The sequence below is a fragment of the Lepisma saccharinum genome, chromosome 24 (genome assembly GCF_977018435.1).
Source record: "Lepisma saccharinum chromosome 24, izLepSacc3.1, whole genome shotgun sequence".
Taxonomy (NCBI): Eukaryota; Metazoa; Arthropoda; class Insecta; order Zygentoma; family Lepismatidae; genus Lepisma; species Lepisma saccharinum.
Genome location: NC_139252.1, coordinates 48,945,552 through 48,967,439, shown reverse-complemented (window position 1 = coordinate 48,967,439; position 21,888 = coordinate 48,945,552). Strand labels below are relative to the sequence as shown.

General features: G+C 35.9%; 1 protein-coding gene across 2 annotated transcripts; it reads left to right on the top strand.

Moving 5' to 3' along the window:
• Nucleotides 1–21,726, top strand: LOC145978337 (putative sodium-coupled neutral amino acid transporter 12). 2 transcript variants are annotated; one of them, XM_083110920.1, is made up of 10 exons: nt 1–419; nt 3,265–3,386; nt 4,626–4,710; nt 8,415–8,496; nt 9,079–9,143; nt 10,941–10,971; nt 11,199–11,298; nt 13,153–13,258; nt 15,736–15,829; nt 17,501–21,726. In XM_083110920.1, exons 1-10 carry the CDS (start codon nt 381–383, stop codon nt 18,262–18,264), a joined length of 1,488 nt encoding a protein of 495 aa, XP_082967046.1. In that variant the 5' UTR covers nt 1–380; the 3' UTR covers nt 18,265–21,726. The 2 variants fall into 2 exon arrangements, with proteins under 2 accessions (XP_082967046.1, XP_082967045.1); XM_083110919.1 differs by having other exon boundaries at nt 8,370–8,496.
• The last annotated feature ends 162 nt before the right edge of the window (nt 21,727–21,888 follow it).

Genomic DNA, 21,888 nt, shown 5'->3' with positions numbered 1-21,888 from the left:
AAATCGTAAATCCGCCAGTCGGCGATAGAAGTCTTCTGCATCCGGACTCGACTGAAAAGAGGATTTTTTTTTTGTGACAACTGATCGGTTGGCATGATGACTCATCAACGATATCAGCAATTGCTACGTAGGCAGCGCTCTGCTCTGCGCAACCCGGGTAAGCCTAACAGCTGCTGCCTCTGTGTGAGCTGTCAGCAGTCAGCTGTCTCGTTAAAATAATGGAGAAATGTAGGTGTATTTGAAGGAATTGTTGGAGAGGCATGACAAATTTGATTTTCTGATATTATATACAGGCTATTGGCAATTTAAAGATGCTTTCATTTCAAAGGTCAAGGTCTAATTTGTACAAGTTAATAGCGTGAACCGTCGTAGACAGAAGAATGCCTGGAAGTGTAGATCAGGACCAGTATTCAACATGGGTAAGTTTCTATCATATAGATTGTGTACTTTTATATCTGTAAATTAAATGTTAAATTTTAATATTAAAAAATAAAAGGCATTTTGTTTAACCACCGCGCGGCAATAATCTGGGATATTCTATAAACTGGAAAAATAACTTTGTAAGCAAATGCAAAAATATAGATAGAAAGAATGTGTCACTTGCTGAACAAATCTATTTCAGATGTTGATTGGTGTTTTAAGTCCACTTTATGCACAGTAAGGCTAATCTGGACTGGACCTACAGTTTAAAGTGGGATCCGAACCACTGTGGCCCTCCAGTGGATACCGAACCCAGGACCCCTGATTACAAGGCGACAACACTAGCACATGCGCCATCGGAGAGACCCCTGACCAAATTTAATTTTTGTACGTAATTTCATGGTAACAGTATGGTATAGTGAAAACAATTTCACTCGTTGATTTCCTAATTATTTACATTTGTGCTTGCCTCTTACTCATAGCGGAACATTTTTGAACTTGGGATTATGCTTTTTTCACTGAAAAAAACGTGGTACTACTTTACTATACCGGAGACACCTATCAATGATTTATTTCGCAATTTTTTACATTGCTAATGTACTATTTACATTGCTAATGTACTATTCTGCATTGCGGAACATTTCTTTAGGTGAAATAATGAATTTCTAACGAAAATAATGTCTATTTCTTGTTCCTTATTTCCAACAAACCATCCACGGGTAGCCCCAAAAACCATTGACATTAGCCCAAAAATTCGCTATAGCCCCACGAACCATCACGGGGACGAGGTATGCCTACTAGGTTAGGTTAGGCCTGTTAGGTTAGGTTCCATTAGCACTCCTTTTGTTTAATTTAGCATATACGGACAATACGAGAGCGTATTGTGCTCTCGTGCAGAAAGCAAATGGCCGCAGCAGCAATAGCACGTCGGAAATAGATTTTCGTAGAAAACCACATGCATTCGCATTACATGGATCAGAACTATATTCCCGAACATAAACAACGCTACAGAAAATGATTTGCGTAAGTACTTTCTCCTGTAAATTTGAAGAAATCTGTCTCCGGTATAGTAAAGTGTTACCAAAAACGTAATTTTTCACATTACAAGTATTTATTGTTCGTTGCTAATTCGCTTTCGTTACACACAATATGGCGGGCAAATCTTGACTCAGGTTGTCTATCGTCAGCTGATATGCAGTGTTTCCAAACTTATGAACCGAAAAATGTAGCACAAAATATTCTCACAAGGTTTTTAAGCGAAAATTGATCCACAAACCATTCATGGAATGTTAGATTAGTGTCAGTTAGGTTAGGCAAACATAGAAAATTAAATTGAAAAAAAGAAAACCTGCTCACACATACGTCATCTTGTAAAACTACCGCGTGTACCCAAAAAATGCCACATAAACTATTCACAGAAGGTTTTTAAGTGAAAATTGATCAACAAACCATTCACGGAAGGTTAGGTTGAGTTAGGGGTACTAGTTTACTATTGTTCGGACAGATTTCTTAATTTCTACAGAAGAAACTACGGTAACAGTTTAGTGTATCGGAGACACATTAAAATCGAATAGTTTGTGTTTCGCATGGTTCGTACTTACCAATTGTGTATTGCGGAACATAGTTCAAGGTGCCATTATGCTTTTTATACGAAAAGAAACATGATTTTTCACATACTTACGGATTTTTTGTCTTAATTGAAGATGTCGGGAGTGTTCCCCGATTTGTTTGAAATTTTGTATACTTTCTACATGAGGCCTCCTGAACACGAATCTGACATTACAATTTCCTGGTCACGTCTGTAACTTTAAAATTTCACTTCACGTAACGTTAGGCTAGGCAAACATACTTCAAATAACACTAAGCTTACCTTCAAAGTCTGTAGTGTTTACAATCCAACGGTGGATATGCACAATTTCAGTGTCTCTGGGTGGGGCGGGGGGGTTAAGGGGTGGTGCTTCCATATAGTACACCCAATTGTCAACCTCACCTCCACATAGTACACCCTGGACTGCATTTTGCAGACTAACGATGCTCTGGCATCTAGACCTATGGCCAGTATAATCTTTGTAGGATTGTGTTTGGGTTGTCGTGTGTTTTGTCTTTATATGTGCTGAGTGCCTTTTTACAGCCTCAGCTTTTAACCAAAGAAAGAAAATTTTAATCCTCGGAAACTTGTTTAATTTTTGTTATGATAAGGTTGTTTAGTGTGCAAAATAGCCTACAATGGTTCCAGCCAAAGAATGGACTTGGAAATTATATTTTTATCTTTTCTGTCGAATGCGAGGGAGGGTCACATAAACCGCTGAACCAATCTGCTTTGTCCAGTTGCAGTGCTGAGGGGAAATTCTCGAGGTATTCTGCATTGCCAAATTTTTCGTTTCGAGTCATTTTCGAAACCCGGTGGCATTGCAAAGGACAAGCATGGCGGTTGCCACAGCACAGCAAGTGAATGGGTGTGCGATTCCCTGCCTCCCCCTGAAATGCAAGCAAAGGGGGCATGTTGACAGGAAGAGGTGTTGTGTACGACTGGACAAAAATCATGCATGTAGCAATCGGCAGCAACACTGCTTTCCTTCCCTTAAACTGGAGGTGGAAAGTCTGGGGTTTCCTCAAGTCCATTATTTAGCTGGGTGGACCTTTAAGTGGTGAGTGATGCACCCAAAATTTTTAATTCAAATTCAAAATTCAGTGCCTCATGTTTCACAATTGTACAATTGATTTCATTATGATAATTTATTACTATATAGAGTAGATATTTGTATGAATAATTTCATATCCAGTTTCAAACTTCACACTTTTGATGAGTATGTCTATTAAATACTGATCACCACTTAATTTCAGACGGGCTTGGTGTATGTGTTCAACTTGATTGTTGGCACAGGAGCTCTGACTCTCCCAGCTGTGTTCTCCAGAGCGGGATGGGCACTCGGACTGAGCATCATAAGTGTTTTGGCCTTTATCAGGTGAGTTGTTGTTGTTTCAGGTGATAATGGTTTTGTAGAACATGTGTTTCGAATGCTCTTTATATGTATCCCGTATTTATTCCGGAGAACTTGATATAATATCCCATCAGTGAATTTCATAATGTTTCCAGTGATCTAGAAAATCTGGAAAATTGAATGGTTTCTTTGCTTGCCAGAATTATAAACGGTAAGAGTCTAGTTTACGTCCTTTTCATAAGGAATACTTGTCATATATCGTTGGAAAGGTTATTGTATAAGGAATTCAACAAACTAAATCCCAAGGCGAGGAAAAATTTCCTGGAGGAGAAAATCGAGAAAAACCGATGCTGTCCGGATATTAGTGATTGAACGTACTGAGGACATTTTTCGATGATGAAGCACATATTTAGGGGTGAAATGAGTGCTAATGGAACCTAACCTAACAGGCCTAACCTAACCTCGTAGGCATACCTTGTTCTCGTGAATGGTTAGTGACAGAAAGTGTAAAAAGAAAAATTTACTTACTACGAGATGCCGAAGCGCCAGCTGTTTGCTAGCACGGTTTTGTAAACGGGGAAGAAGGACGTAAACTAGACTCTAGCCTTATAAACTGAAAATTCATTTCACTTACCTTCCCGCTGTATTTTTTTGTGGGAATATTTCATGTAAAAATATTCTTTCTCCACTATTTATTTCCAACAGTATATTTGTTTTTGATTAACATGCAAGGTTGTTTAAAAGTATCTGCAAAACCTTAAAAAGTCAAGGAATCTGATTATGTAATTTTGTGATCCATTGTTACAAAAAAGATTGTTTCTTCTGGATATGTCAGTTTCTTTTGTACAGTGAAACTTGCTGTAAGAGACTCCTTATTAGATGAAAGTGTGGCAAAAATTGAAATAATTTCTCAATCCTGTGACTTCCGAGTTGAAAATGCATGTTAAGTTGGAAGCAAACTACACGAAGATTCACTTGAATGCTCTAGAAGGAATTCTAAGCAGATGATATTTTTGAGATATTGGAATATCATAGCGGTTTTTGAAGGGAGAGGAAAATTCGAAAACTGCTCTGCTGGCATCGGTCAAAAAGCCCAGCAGAGCCTCAAGGATCATCATCATTGTTGTTGCTGTTATTTAAAGATGAGATTTCTGATATGAATTTTTTCAATTTGAAGCAGAGAATAGTTTTGTACCCCTTAGGGTTCTGTAGGTGAAATGCTCTAACTTCCAGGAAATGAACAGAGTGTACTTTCTTTTCCAGTTTCATGACTGTCACATTTGTGATCGAGGCCATGGCTTCAGCAAATGCAATAGTTCAGTGGAAAAGGTTGCAGCAGCTCAAAAGGGTAAGGAATTTCTGCTGTTTTTGTTTTCTCTAAATTTTAAAGGCAGACTATTTTGTCACCTTTGAAATTCCTGATGATACCCATGCCATTACATTTCCCTTTGTAGATAAGATTTAGCATACTGCTGGGGGAAAAGTAGCGAAAACTGGGGATGGATGGTAGAGAGGCAGAAATTTCTTTTAAATATTCTTGAATGTTTGCGTAAACAATAATTGCTCCCTCTTATTTACATGTTATTTTTCCTTCCAATGTAGAGTTGCCACACATCCTGTTGTTACATTGTAATCTACAGTTTGAGGGCCTCCCAGATGGCGTAGTGGTAACGTTGTTGCCTTGTAATCAAGGGGTCCCAGGTTCGATACCCAGTGGAGACACACGGCACAGTGGTTTTGATTCCACTTTAAAACTGCAGATCCAGTCCTGATTAGCCTTCCTGTGTATAAAGTGGACTTAAAACGACAAATCAATCAATCAAATTCTAGTTTCCTTTTATATTCTGTGGAAGTTACTATTATATATTATTTTAATGTAATGTATTAGAATATGTAAAAAATAGCACGTTTTGACATTCCTGTTCAGTGTCTATTCTGTATTGGTAAAGGAGAAATATGGAAACCCTATTTAATTGTAGTCAGTATGTTACAAGGCTCCTTTGAATAAGCTGGGATAAAAGTGGATAAAACAATGACTCTAAGTACCTTCTTTGCCGGCATATAAAACACACTTTTTTCCTTTAAAAATAGGTCTGAAAAACAGGGTGTGTCTTATATGCAGATACTCAGTTTTTTATAATCTTGATTTCTGGAAATTTTCTCTGTTCTGAGTTAGACTATTTCTTTCTTGCTTCCTTGCTGTGTGTGATGAAGAAGATAATGTATTAATTAGACCTGCATATTACTTCATATTTGATTTGCTTTATTTTACCTCACTTTTTGTGTCACTTGTGGCTAATTTGCGAAGATGGGGATGAAATTGATGAATGGACATTCACAAACATCCATGCCCAGGCCAGGATTCGAAGCTGGGACCTTTGGCATCGTGCTAACCACTCCGCCATGGGGTCCGGCACTTTATATTTGAAATACTGTAAATTAATTATAATATTCGGTGATAAAGCTTTTTACTCAAGAATGTGTACAAGAAAGGAGGTGCTAAAAAATAAAGCGTTTTCACCTTAAAGTAAAATTATATATTAAATACTTAGAGACAGTTAATTCCTCGTCCAACCAATCTTATGCCGGCAAATACGGTAACTGTTCTCTGCAGTGGCGTACGCAAGGGGGGGGGGGTTACGGGGTTTAAACCCCCCCCCCCCTTGAGCTTGTGAAATATAATGAAAAATGCTGTTGAAAAAAATTTAAATGGCGAATTTACCACAGTCAAAGATCTGGGACAATACTATTACTATTACTACATCTACTACTACTACTACTACACTAATAATAATAATAATAATTTGAATTATTATTTCCATGTAGCATGGAGAAAAGCACAGCATTCCAAGCGCACGCGTCTTTCAGAGTGATGCCTTGAAAATAAGCACAAGTTCTTGAAAGTGAAATATGAGGGTAACTATGCTTTAAAAGAGAAATAAAATGTTTTGTATTTGAGTTGCAACAATGTTCAATACTCTGGCGTACGCAGTTTTTTTTTGGGGGGGAGGGGCCGGAATAGTAAATGTGGATAACACATGGCTTCATTTTGGAGGGCAGGATGCATAATAAAATATTTCGTATTTTTGTAGCTTTTCAGTCTATTAAAATTGTATTCAAAGACAAAAATGTTAATCGGGACTCACTTAAAAAAGAGGTTTCGTATTTACACATTTTGATTTTTTAAAGTTCTTAACGGATTTTTATTTGAAAATTCTGACTTTCTCAAAATTTTGGTAGGGGCTGTAGCATCATCGGTAGAGGCATGCATATTTCGTTTTTGACAAAAAGAAAACGAAATTGAAATAACACATTGCAATGTTAATTTTTAAGGTTTCTGAAAGGTGTGAGGTGCATTTTCCTACCCTGTTTTGTCTCAAAATGATGCGAAATGAACTGCAAAATGCGAAATAGACTCTTAAACACGAAATTTACCGTTTATATACCGACGCTACACTTTCTGAAGTCTGAAGCATCCTGTGTGTTATGCAATTCAAGGAAAATTGATTAATTTTGCTGTAAATATTTGAAAAGCAAAAATTGACTCCTCTATACAGGTAAAGGTTAAAAAAAAAGGTAAAGTGCTCCCCTGTGCTTAGCACCACGCCATTAAGGCATATAGGGGGTGTGGGGGTAACGCCCCACACTTTCTTGATCCGGTCGTGAGTGGGGGTGATGTGATCAGCATCACGCCCCTGACCGCCTTTACCCCCCAGGGTTTCCCCCAGGTACCCATGTTATTCAACGCTGGGTGGGCGCCGGGGCCGCTTCCATCGTTAGAAAAGTTCCCGGATTTGAACCGGCCGGGGATCGTACCCGGGACCTTTAGCATGGTAGTCAGACGCGTTACCGACTGAGCCACCGCGGCCATAATAAACTTAATATTCTGGTAATGATTTAATGTGCTATTAGAAGGGATATGTTTATTTTGTGTAATAGTGCGATTATATTCACATTTTTAAAACCAAAATGTAATTTTATATACCGCTTTAACAGCGAAATTTCATTTCATTTACAGCTTTTGAACCCGAAATTGACTCTGTTTTTATACTGAAATTTTGCTTTTTTATTTACCAAAAGTATGTGCCTCTAACCATCGGCCATGCCTCTACGTACGCCAGTGTTCAACGAACATGTATTTTTTTTTTTTTTTAACTAAAGAAAGTTCTTGGTTCGTTGTATAGACAAAGGCTAGGCGGACAAGAATACAGTCACCAGTCTGCCTTCCCATTGTATTATTTCCCGCAGCACGTTTGAATGTCTCTCTTTAAAATGTTTCACCTTGTTGACTAGACAATTATTCAAACGACAATAAGCTTAACTATTGGAAAATGTTTTGTTGGTAAGAACAGTGAGACAATCCAGATGTGAATTATCGGGGACATTTATGCGGGGAAGAAGCCGGAAAAAATCGAACCAATTTCGGGAATCGAATCCGGATCTCCCGCGTGATTGTCAGATGCTCTACCGACCAGACCACCGCAGCTTCTTGGATGAGTTCCATACTTTAATTATTTCAATTTATTTTAATATATTTTCTTGTTTTATGGATTTTCTTCACCCTTAAAATGTCTCACCTCGTTGACCAGACAAAAACAAAAACAAAAAAATGCTCCCAGGATTTGATAAAAATTGAATGATTAGAAAGTAATTTCTTTCTATTGTTTTCATAAATGGTATATTTATGTAGATCTCTACTACATAATAGTAGTAGTGGTATTAGTAGTATTATTAGTAGTAATTCAGCTAATTAATTAATTATAAGTATTATTAATTAATTGTGATTATTATTATTTAATTAAAGTATAATAAATCAAAGGTAATGTGAATTTGGAGAAAGTTTTAGAAATAACCCCCCCCTTGACGAAATCCTTCATACGCTACTGGTTCTCTGTGATAATTTATTTTAACTGATCACTAGAAGTAGTTTATGGCATAATGTTGTATCTCTTACAGTAAGATTGGGAATTTTCAGTGCATGTATTCAGTGGTTTTCTGTTTGAACAGGTGCAATGTGACCATGGCTGTTTATCAGAATGTTTGCCATTGCAGGCTCTGCAGGTGTGCGACATGAGATCGGCTGAATCTCAAGAGGAAGACAATGAGTTAGAGGATACACCTTTGTTCTCTGCAGGTATTTCAGAATTTAGTTCCTAACACTGCCCTTGCCAATGTAATTATTGCCCAGTATTTTTATATAGATACATTATGTCCATAAAGTTCCAATGTATTTTTGCAGTTTCTTAAGCTAAACTGAATGAACATTTGAGCATCTCATCAGTATAGAGTGGACAAAAGCTACACTTCATAAACTGTTGCAGTTTAAATTTTATGAGAACAGTTATTACAGTTCACAGTAACAGTTTATAACCTGTAATAACTGTTATTTATTATGCACATAAGAATTATACAAAGTTGCCTGCATGTAACAATGATTCAACCCTCCCCCAAAAAACAAATATAACCTAACATTTTGAGATAATGAAATACACCCACTTCTTTTGTTATTGCACATTATTATGTAATGTTTGTTGTGAAATTACAACACATACACGAATTGATAAGCTATGAATTTGTATTGTGATGGTTTCTGATATGAGCTATATATGTATATATAAATACACACTGTAACAATAGGCCGAGACATAATTTTTGTATGTTAGCATAAAGTGTGAGAGGGTGATTGTAATTTTGTATTGAATCTTTTTTCAATCAGATGTTCTGGAGAAGTTCCCAAGACAGCCTCATCGTTACTATGTTATTCAAGAGAAAATTGAATTGGTAAGTAATTTATTTTGACAATTTCGTAATTTTATTTTTGAGCAATATTTTTAGATAATCTATTTCATGAAAAGAACTTTAAAATTTCAATATTCATAAGGAATAAATTACTTTCATTTTTCAAATTCCTTATTGTGAAATTGCTACTTCATACAATGAAGTGTAACAGTGAGATTTTCAGAAATTTTACAATTGTTGCTAAAAACAATGGAGAGGCAGTCTATTCATTGGTACTCAATCGGTATCAATCATTATAAGCATATTTGTGTATCACTAAAACTGCTTATAATTAACCAGTAAATTAGCGTGTGTATAATTCTGCCATTTCACTTTTCTTTAATGTGCATAAATGTTTAATTCATGCACCTTGGTTTCCTTTAATAAATTGTTGATAAACAGTTTCTTTTCTGAAGGACAAATGGCTATCAGTAAACTTTATATCTACAGAGCATTCCCCGACATTCGCTACGAGACTCGGCAGCAAGCGGCCCGGCATCAGTGCTTGTCTTTCCCGGTGAACGGGTCCACGACAGTCGCACCGTAGAGTCTGTTTTTTTTTTTCGCTCTCCCTGCCTTCGTTCTCTTTCACTTTCTGTTGACGTTGCAGACTGACACCAGTATAATCCTCCCTCGGAAGTTGTGTTGTGTCGTGTCCGTGTGTTGAAGATTGTGACTTAATATGGCACCACAAAAGTTTACATTACAACAAGGGATTTATCTTGTCGAGTGTTACTTCAGAAAGAGGAATTGTGGAGAAGTGCGAAGATGTTTTGCAACGAAATTTCCTGGTGTTCCCGTTCCACATAGGACCACTATATTAAAACTCGTAAAAAGTTTAGAGTAACAGGGTCAGTTCTCAATAAAAGTGGAAAGAATAACCCACGTGTACTTACTGAGGAAAAACTCGATGAGATAGGACAAAGGTTAGAACAGTCTCCTCGGAAATCTATCTGCCGCCTCTCACAAGAAACGGATGTTTCAAAAACCACAGCATTTAGAGCTGCTAAAATTCTTAAATCTAAAAATAAAAAAAATATCTAAAAATAAGGAATACAAGGACAATCCGCACACCCTCCGTGAGTTAAAAGAGAGTATTGTACGAGAAATCGGGAGAATTACAGTAGACGAACTTGCACGTGTAAATGCCAATTTCCTTCGGAAATGCCAGAAATGTGTTGCAGCAGAGGGACATCATTTTCAACACCTTCTGTAGTCAAGGTTAGTACCCAATTTGAAAACTGTAATTTTAATAGCAGACTCTAGCGACTGTCGCGGACCCCGTTCACTGGGAAATACAAGCGCTGACGCCGGGCCGCTTGCCGCCGAGTCTTGTAGCAAATGTCAGGGAATGCTCTGTACTTTACCAGTCATCATCCTTTGCAGTTTCCTGTCTCTGGCTGGGTCGGCATAGAAATGAACCCTCTCCATTTTTCCTGGTCTTCCACCACTCCTCTCTTTCCACGGTGTTCCAATCTTGTTTTCTTTTCCTAACACACTCCACTATCTGCTCTTTCCACCGACATCTTGCCAGTACTTTACCAGTATTAGTTAAAACTTTATTTCACTGTTCTCCTAATTTTTAATGGTAATAGTTCCTGGTTTAATCACCATTTATGACCATTAAGATGCAGTTGAAATATTGTATAAAAATAATGTATGTGCCAAGTGCATAAATAGGATGCAGTATCGTAACTGTATTTTCACCATAAACCGTTGTACTTTTTAAGAATTGTACAGTGTAAATGATGACAATACCTGTCTGTTAGGGAAATAATTCTTTATTTTTTATTTTTGCAGGGACAGATGGCGACCTTATTTTTCAGTAGAGGTAAGAAACTGTGATTGTAATTTTGTAGTTTATGTAAAAAAAAATATTATTTACAGTTAATGAAATTCTTCTTGCTTGTGATGTTTGATGTTTTGAAATTCAAATATTAGTATCTAAGGAAAAACTGAGAATGGGTCAATTTGTCCAAAGAGCATGATTTTTCGGTGTCTAGCCAGTCTTGTCCCATTTTGTGCAGTGGGGTTGATGTAGTATTCTTTGTATTGCAGGTGGTCGTACCTTGTTTTTCATTTGCATTGCTGTGTATTTGTATGGCGACCTCTCCATATACTGTGCAGCAGTTGCGAAATCTCTTGGGGATGTTACCTGGTAAGTATAAGCATGCATAGTACACTCTGGTAGAAATTTGCCTTGTTATGGAATTATTGAAACAGGATAAGGAATTGCCACAATTTATCTCTTTCTTTTCGCAGTCAACTCTATGTGGTATATTTACCATATTATTTGTGCTTATTCCAGTAATAAGCATAAGTAGTTGGAATGATTCCATTATAACGTTAACTACTGCTCCTATTTTGATGGCCAAGCTGAATGGTTAACTCACAATCTCGCCACCAATCGTTGCAACTTCGAATCCCTGTCTGGGCATGAATGTTCCTTCACGTGTGTGTCTTCATAAATTTCGCATAATTATCATTCAGCGTCACCGTCATGAATATCCAAACATGGCAGAGAACTCAATTACAAACACTATGTGGAGTTGAAACAACAGAAAAAGAAAAAAAGTAGGAAGCTAAACCCCTTTAGAAATTGTATCAACTTCTCCAAACTTGTAGATCTGTAGCTCAGAATACACAAAAAGGACTTAACATAACATGCGAATAGGAGGCTAGCTTAAGAAGACGAGTCTACACTTAAAAGGGTAGTAGACAGAAACGTAGATGAAATAATGTTGTAGGTTTGAGATAAGTACATCGTTGGTATGCATTCAGTTGTTTTATTTATTTTTGCTCGATTTGTTGTGTTGCTGAATTCAAGCAAATAGGCCCCCTCCCCCCCCCTCTTTAGAGAATGGAATTATTAGCGTAAATGGAGCAAGAATCAGCATAGAATTCTGGTGGTTACCTTGGAGCAGTTGGCTAGTGCGCTGAGTTTGTAGTACAATCACAGGTCTACCGTAGGTTCAATCCCTACCACTAGAAAAATAAATTTGTTCATCTGAAAAGATGCATTCTCTTAAAATGTAGTGTTAGAATAAGTATACAGTAAAACCTCGTTATCCTGACCCCAATAAGCCGGACTTTGCTTAATCCGGACAGGCGCAGAATGCAAGGTTTTAAATGTGGCTAGAAGTCAACAATTGCATTAGTCATATAGCGTACTGCATTGTATGTACAGTATTGCATACCATTTTACTGTACTGTATAGTGTATTTAGCCCTATGCCCTTTAAATACACCATAATAAACGTGTTTTGTTGCTATAAACTGAGTTTTAATGCACTTTCTACTGTTCTTTTAGGTTATTTCAGTTAATCCGGACTTTCGTTAAATCGGTCAACTTATCCCCCAAATTAGTCTGCATTAACGAGGTTTTACTGTATTTAAAAACATTAGACAATGGGTAATTATCACTATTGTTGCTAACAGAGAATTATTCTTTACTGAACATGTCCAATGTTGGTTGAGCAAAGCGAAAGGTACCGGGATCGTTGCCTCCACCATTTAGTCTCTTGTCTCCCTGAGATATGGTTACTGGCTAGAGGTGCAGATAATGTGTTTGGTTTGAGCCTCCAGCTTCATCTATTATCTCTGGACGATAGAGACCGTACCAGGAGATAGGCTTATCACAAATATTGCTGCATCCTTTTTCAATTCACTCTTAAATATAACGTTAAGATTAAAAACCAATATAAAATATGCACCAAATAAGTTTTCTTCGTTTTCATCATGTTCGTTAAAAAACAATGAATGTAACTCAAATTCAGTTGTGTATATAGGACAGAAAGACCTCCACTTTTCTTCCTGAATGTGTCTAATATACTATGCAGTCATAGCAGAAAATTCACTTGTGCACAAAAGCTAAGTATAACAACACTACGTCGCTTCAATTTTAACTGTCCCTTGATTGCATGGCAATGTTTATGAAATGAGAACAGAAATAGCTGGTAAGAAATCATAATAGGAATTGCTGGTTTTCTAGAATCTGCTCTTGTGTATTTCAGTACATACTTGCCTGAAAATAGTTCCTGTAATTCAACCCTGCCAGATGATGTTCTTTGTTGGGAAGGGACACAGATCACTCGTTTAGATGCTTACCGCATTTTCTTGGTACGTATATTGCATGCATGCTAGTGCTGAAAAGATTTTTTTTTGTATGTTAATGTAAATTTATTTGTATATGATAACAAATGAACAAAAAGGTATCATTCACAAAAGTACATTTTTACATTGTGTTTCTCTGCATTTCATGTGTGTAATGTGGTCAAGGATTTAAATGGATATATTTTAAAAATACAAACTTGATTGTCCAGTTTTCATACCTGATGATTTTTTATGTACATTTTAAAAGAGCATGTTTCATTATTTGCATCAGCACTGGGTCATTTCCTTAGTGTTTCGTCTTCACATACTTGGCATTAGGGTCACCACGGTTTTGCCTCAGCCAGTACAGATGAATGCTGTTGTAATATCTTTAACAAATACCATTTTTGTTCCTGTCTGCCCATCATCCTTAACCCGCTCATTCTACTTAATGTAAATGGTTAAAACGACATTAATGAAATAAACATCATTTCACCTGTTCTCCTGTAAAACCCACCTATCTTGACTTGCCCATAATCACCTGTAATTTTATCGTCTGATTATGTTATTGGTTAGTGCTTTTGTATTTTGCATAACTGCTTTCATTATGCTGATCAAGCAGTAATTTATTTTATTAAAAACATAAACTAAACGTAACATTTCAACCTTCTAGCAAGGTCTTCTTCAGACTCTGCACCAAGTACAGATGTAACAAGATACAAAAACAGGACAAATATATATACACAAACATTACTCCCCTCCAGACTATTAGAAAGTTGTTCTGGAACATTCTAACAGGTGGCTTTCCCTTGTCAACTGTACTTTCACCTAAAAGGCTAAACATATTTACTTCCATAGAATGTGGTTGGAGACTCTATCTCACGCCCTTTTTCCTTCATTCTTCCTTCTTCTCTCCTCTTTCTCTCTTGTCCTTTCCACTCTTTCTAACACCTTCTTCCATTCTTTGTTTAACTTCAGTCCCCCATTCCAGTTCATTGTCTCTTCTTCACCTTTCTTCTCTATTTCCTTGGCTTCCTTCCATTTTCTCACTAGCATCCTCTTCTCCCTTCCTATCTGCTTAGCCTCATCCCACTCTATGTCATGTCCTGTTTCTCTCGTGTGTTTAAATATCGCATTTATCTCTCTTAAGTTGTACATCATCCCTATGTTGTTTCAACCTGTCTTGTAGCCTCTCAGCATATTTAGTTTTTCATATCATGGAAACTAAGCTTAATGGTGTAATAATTGTATTATTTTATTTCTTGAATATTGTATAGGCATTAGTTAATTTCCATTTTAGGAACTGAAATTCCAACAACTCAACCTCAACAAGTAGCAAGAAAACTAAAGGAAAAGAGAAATACAGACAAAGATGAAAAATCTGTTGAAAAGAAATTTGTGTGCATTCCATTCCACAAGGGATTCTCACATAAAATTGCAAAAATTTTCAGAAGTTTTGATTTCAAAATTGTTTTTAAATCACCAAGAAGTTTGGAATGTACATTTAATGAATTCAAAATGAGAAACTCTCTACCAGATGCGGAAACCACAGGAATATATAATATAAGTTGTTCATGTTCAAAAGATTATGTGGGACAAACAGCAAGGAAAATGGCAATAAGATGGCACGAACATGATTTGGACATTATAAATCTAAACCCAAGAACAGGTTTGTCAACTCATATCATCGAAGAGAAGCATTTGATTAAAAAGAGAAGGGTTTTAAAAAGATTAACGGGAAACACAGAGTTGAATGTCTGGGAAGCTTCGTTCATTGCAGAAGAACACTGGAATAAATTAAATAATGAAAATGGTAACATAGATCCAGTATGGAGTTTTCTTTTTCACAAATGGAGTAAGCCACCATCTTTGAAATTTAATGTAACAGAAAACATCAAGAGACTGTGTGAAAACAATGATGAATTTGAATTACCTGATGATATTTGGGATTCATAATTTAAAAAAATCTCAAATAAAAATACAACAGACTGCTTTTTTTTCACAGTTAAGTTGCTATATTACAACAATGTAACATTGACAACGTCCATTATATAACGGATTCTTTTTGTTTAAAAATTACTAACCATTGTTATAACTGTATCTTTAGTCAAAATGAAAATAAATGTCTGATGAAAGGAGTGTGTGTTCTCCTGAAACGTCACAAAGAAAAACTGTTTTCTTATGCTTGTAATAACCGTAAACTACAAGAAAATAACTCAACCTCTGCTGACAAACAACTTTGCACTGTGTATTGCCTCTTGCCTTGTCAATCACATTGTATCAAGGACACTCTTTCCCTTATGACATGTATGATCTACCATGAAAGAATCCAGTGTTATTTTATGTGCATTTTATGCACCATGTAATGGTTGTTTTCAAATCTTCAGCAATAACCGTGATTTACTATGAAATTGACATGAGAAATCAATGTAAGATATTTCTGGCAATATCTCTTCCATTATTCTTGTCCTTTCAGTAATTCACGCTTTCTTTTTTGTTTTCAGGGCCTTTTTGTAACGACATTAGGTCCTTTTGTATTTTTTAATGTCCAGAAGACCAAGTATCTGCAAATGCTTACTACAGTGATGAGATGGTTAGGTGAGTTTTTATTATTATAAACATATTGCTGTTTTTTTAATATACAGGGTGTGGCAAAAGTATACAGTTATGGAATGTGCAAGTAAAAACTATCAGTTTACCAGCTATGATGACAGGGAAATCTTCCTACAAGTTACTAGAGAAATGAACAACTATTAGAAACACTAACTAATGATTTTATATCAATCAATAGAGCAAAAGAACATAAAGCAATGTACAAGTAACAACTATATATCTACTTTTGCAACTTCCTGTATATATATATATAGAGCTGGTGTTCCATTCAAATCTCCCTAATTTCAATTAATCGTAGAAAAGAAAGTATGAATGATAGAGCAATGAAATTTCAGAGAATTGAAGAGAAACACGTATATTTTATTTTCCGCACACTAATACACCTCCATATGTGCCCCATTGGTAGCACGAACAATATCCGGTCTGTATTCAACTTCATGTCCCCTGTTAATGTTGCAATCGTATCATGTATGCGGGTTTGTAACTCTGGGATGTTATTCACTGGAGTCGCAAACACACGATCTTTGACGTAACCGAAGCTGCATGTGCAGAACTCGATGCATTGTTGTTGGAGGCAATTGAATTGCCTAGATGCCTGGCGGATGGATTTACTCGGCTTCTCTGAAACCCCGCTCAAATTTCTTCCATCTTTTCCTCTGACACACGATGGCGAGCTCCACCATGTTGTTTTAGGACACTGCCGGTTGTTAGAAACTTACTAAACCACAGCCTAATTGATTTACCATCAGGTGCAACTCCTCTGTACAATCGTCTGAAATTTCGTTGCAATCATAGATTTTGTCTCAGCATACCACACCACTGCCTGCGTGCGTTGTTGAACAGTTGCCATTTTTTATTTATGTGACCGTGGTGCTGCATAGTGAGCAAACTGACAACTTTAAGTCATGAAAACAAAACTTGAAGATCTGGCCTTTCATTTGGTGTTAGTTTTTTCACAATTCATCGTACTTCGTTCACAGTAATTAATTGAAATTAGGGAGATCTGAACAGAACACACTGTATATCATTTATATACAAGTTGATTCTGTCATGAGGGAAAAATACCTCAGAGCTCAGACTAACTACCAGAAACTAAACATTCTATAGCATATTTGTTTTACAGTTGTTTAACATTTTAAAAATTATTACTATTGAGAGATAAGTGTTCACTTGCAATCAAATCTATGCAATTTAGATCTTAAATGAAGGATAGCATTTTGGTCGTACCATGTTACCTTAATCCAAATTTGTATGTAAAATAACAGGAAAGAAGTGTCATATTTGCTAGAGATTGGGCTTAAACAAATTTACTTATAGTAAAGGGGAAAATTGTCACCATAAATCTATTTAATATCCCTGAAATATATGAAACTTATCCTGTAAGAACATCAAATTCTTCATTAATTTCATTTTGGAGCTAGTAGCTGGCACAGTCAGAAAATTTTAAAAAAGTGCCCAAAAGTAATCATGTAGGCAGTAAGTAAAAGTAAATATTTTCCTAGTTGATTTGTCTATTGGCCATAACTATGACATTGGTAAATTAACTTTAATGATTCAGCTGATTACTTATGTTTTTATCTTGTCAAATATGGAAATCGTGTCGTTTTGTAGCTTTCAAGTGTATATGTTGGTGTAATATCCTTTCATATCTTTCAGCATTCAGCATTATGATCATATACGCAGTGAAAAAAATTATCTCGGATGGACCTAGGGGTCATCCAAGTCCAGCTAACTTTGCGGGAATCCCAAACTTGTTTGGAGTGTGTGTGTACTCATTCATGTGCCATCATTCGCTGCCTGCGCTCGTGACGCCGATATCAGACAAATCCAAACTCTTCCAGTTTTTCGCTCTTGACTACGGCATGATAGCAGTCTTCTATCTCCTCCTGGCATTTACCGGCATATTTGCCTTTGAACATTTGGACGATCTTTACACGCTAGACTTCCAGCCGAATGCATGCAGCTCGACTAAGGACGGAGTGTTCGTTTTGATAATTCAGTACTTTTTAGCTCTGTTTCCGGTGTTTACGTTGAGTACAAACTTCCCAATCATAGCGATCACTTTACGGAACAATCTGAAGTCGCTGTTTTTGACCGAGGGTCGACATTACAGGTGGTGCTTGAGACGGATGGTGTTTCCTATACTTGCCGTCGTTCCTCCAGTTGGTGTTGCATTTATCACGAAGAACTTGGAGTTTCTAGTGGGGATAACGGGATCGTATGCTGGAACGGGGATTCAATATGTCATTCCAGCAGCGCTTGTGTACTGTGCTCGGAAACATACACTCCAGGTGATTGGAATGGGAGTGAAAAACAATTTCACGTCTCCATTTTACAGGAATGCATGGTTATACTTCGTGTTAGTGTGGGCGCTAGCATGCGTGATTCTAGTGTCTGTTGATCACATTGAGAATTTTTGAAGATGGAGAAGAAAATATATATTTATTGAAAAATGTTATTCTTTTTACGAGCTTTTTAAAAGTTATTTTTTATTGAAATTGTTGCATTACAGTAGAGTAGACATTGCTTATGAAGTGAATTGATGAGAGAGTATGCTTATGCATACATTTGCACGTCAGTGTACTATATTACAAGAAAATACACTTTGTATGCCAATTGTGTTACAAAAGTTATGTAAAAAGATAATACTTCTGTATTATGGTCTTTTTGGGAAAAAGGGTAATTTGTTTCAGTGTGTATTATGGTTCTACTTATGTTCCTGGGACTTTTATCTTATAACTTCCATAAGTCATAAACAAGATATTATTTTCAGGATTATAATTTGTAATGAGAGATAATGTGTTGTTATTTTTGCAGTTTTTAATATTTAAAAAGACTGATATCTAAAGATATTTACTTGTGTGTTTGTGGCATTATGGGGGAATGTATGTGAATCTATTATGGTATGCTTTGTGGAAATGGTGTTTATAGAAGGATTGTTCAGCATTTGAATAAGATGTGCTACTTTGTAGCTGGTGTGCAAACTAGAAATTACAGATTTGCCATTATCATGCAGGCAAAGTTTTTTCATCAGACAGTTACAAAACAGTCATAATTACTATGAGAACACTGCCAATATGTAAAAAAATCAGTAATTCTGAGAGTTAGAATGTTAGAAAAATCCTTACATACTGTAAAATTATCCCAGATGCACCCATGTGATAGAATGTAAGAAAATAAATCATTTTGAATTAAATTTGAGGGTGCCAAAATATGAACATTCTGTATTTTGCATACTTCCTAGGATACCTGGATTGTGAAACTGTATTGGCCATATTCTTTCATAGCTAGTCATATTGTATTTCTTCAGTGTCCCGTTTTGCATTTTGATTTGCTTTGTGTCTGACTACAAAGAGCCTGCTGCCTTTAATAACTAGCATTTTTAACAGTTGTCCCCAGATAGCATTGTAGTTATGCACAGTGCCATGAAATGGTACCCACTTTATCCAGCTTTCAAATCAAACAGTTTTGTAACTTAGAATACCTTACCTGTTTGTGTATATCTTATGTTTCTGTATAAAATGGCATTCTTGACTATTTTTCTTATTTTCTTTATAACCATGAGAATATATACTATTTCTAGATTTGTGCACCAGCAACCATTCCCGAAGCATTTTAATTTGGTAGAAAGAAATTGTGCCTATCTGCTGATTGACGCCATGGTAGCTTAATGTTATCTTATGTTGAATGAGTGAGTGCATCAAATGAAAGTCGGAAGCTGATCTTTAGGGGCATTGAATTTTCACAATGTGCGAACACACAAAATGTTTACTAGGTGGTAGTTTTTTAAATATACGTGCTATCTGTTAAGAAAGAGAAAAAATTATTTCAACTTTTAAAACAAAAATTAATGTTTCTTTATTCTTGTTTGTGGATGTTAAGGATTGTGGTTGTTAAGAACTCATGGAAAGATGCACAACTTAAGGTCTACATTTAATTTAATAACAGGACAGTTGTTTGTGGCTCTGAAAAGTGAAAGCAAAAGGAAACTTAAGTTTCAAGGGCAAGAAAATATAGATAAGTTGGAAATGAAACTAGGTAGACTGAAAACTAATGTTAAGTTGGCCAAGCTAGGTCTACATTTAATTTTAGTAATGTTTTAGTTGTTTTCAACTCTTAATGTTAAGTTTTGGTGATGCCAGTCTTACTGAATGTAAACTGTTCTTTCTTAGTCTTTTTATGCTCAAATTGATCTTTGCATTCTAGTAATATAATGTTAGGTTTGATTGCCAACATAAAGCATGTTTCACATATACCAGAGCTTATCCTGCATAAAATGTACATTCAGGATTGATGTAGAAGTGAAAAATTTGGACATGAAAAATATGATAAATATTTGTTTTTAGGAATCTTTTGGACACACATTACAAGTATATAAATTGATTGAAATTTGGGAAATGCCTTTGTTCTGAATTTTCTAGGTTTGCAGTTGGCTAAACTTGTTAGTTTTGAAATGACATGCATTTGTAGTCAGACTACGAGAAAATGTGTGTTCAGTTTATTGAACATTATTGATTTCATTGAAAAGACAAAAGATAGCTTTGGTTGTCTGTGCATTGTATAGATTCAGGAAGTGTACATGCCAAGTGGCTTGCAATTCATACAGACAATACACACTATAGTACAACACTGCATAGCACAAATGAAGGTGCATGCATTACTGTACTGGATGCTATTGCACAAATTTGTGTACTATGAGGTGCAGTCAAAGAATTCCAGGAATAGTTAAAAAAGGTTTGATCTTTAATTTGTTGCAGTAACCTTCTAAAGCCATACGACTTTTTGAATCACATATTGAAATGTATTTCCAAAGTCTTATCAAGCACTCAAATCTGTTAATGTTTTACAGTGCCAGGTGTGGTGAGTAGGTAGGGTGAAGAACTGACACAGGTTTTATGGAGATCGTGCAGTAGCTTTTTTTAAAACATGACATATTCTTCTCTAAATTAATGGTTAAACGAATTCAAATGCTTTGTCCCTGTAAATTTTTATGTTAACACCTTCAATCAATTTCACAGAAGCATGTACACTGGGTACCTTAGATTAATTTTACAGAGACAGAATACTGACATGACACTATTTACACAAAAACACCTGGTACACTTCTAAGAGTATTAAAGTCCAGCAGGCAACTAATTTCATTGGCACAGTGTTTCCCAAAACTTTTTGACAGCACCCCATACCCAATACCTGATGAGACCAGAATGATGTAATGTGAACACTGCCTTTTAGTTTTACTAACTATAATTGTAATGTATTGCAAGAGCTTAGCTAATGCAAAAGTTGCATCCAAGTATTATACGGGTCAAGTGTATTGTATCGGGTTCACAACCTAGTCTCATGTTAAAGATCTTTTTGCAACAGATGTAGAGCCTTTGTATGTTTGTAAGGAGATCCTTGCTCACGCCTAGATAGCTTTCATTTTTATATAAAATGATTTTTGTACTAGTAGGTTAAAGAATATGTATATTAAAATAATGACAGAAGGTACGCAGATGATGTAAACACTGACTACAGCACAAATACATATCAGAATCCTGATTTGAAGGAATATGTTATTTAATAGAAGATAGAACTAAGATATTTTCCTTTTTTCGTACCAAAATGTTGAGAGAAATGCAGTTGATAACTCTAGTTCATTTTTTATACACTTGATCTTCAGACTGTTCGTAATCAATTTTCCAAGATAGACTGAAAACAAAATTTGAATGAAGGAATCACCAGTAAAACAGAATAAAGGACAAATTCCAAAATTCCTAATTTGTTCTCTGGCTGTAATTTGCGGAATGATGACAGAGTTTCTCACTTACAGAGCAATCTCTACTTTATAATTTCACAATAATATAGTTATATACATATATTTAAAAAAAAAACAAAAACAACTAGGATGATCATTGGCTGAGTTGATACAAGTGGTATCAGTATCAGAAAATATTGATTGGAATTTAATCATTGACACCAGCTGATACTTTCCAGAAACCTTGAAATATATAAAATGCATAATTTTCATTGTATTTACAACAGTGTGGAATGAAATTAGTTTT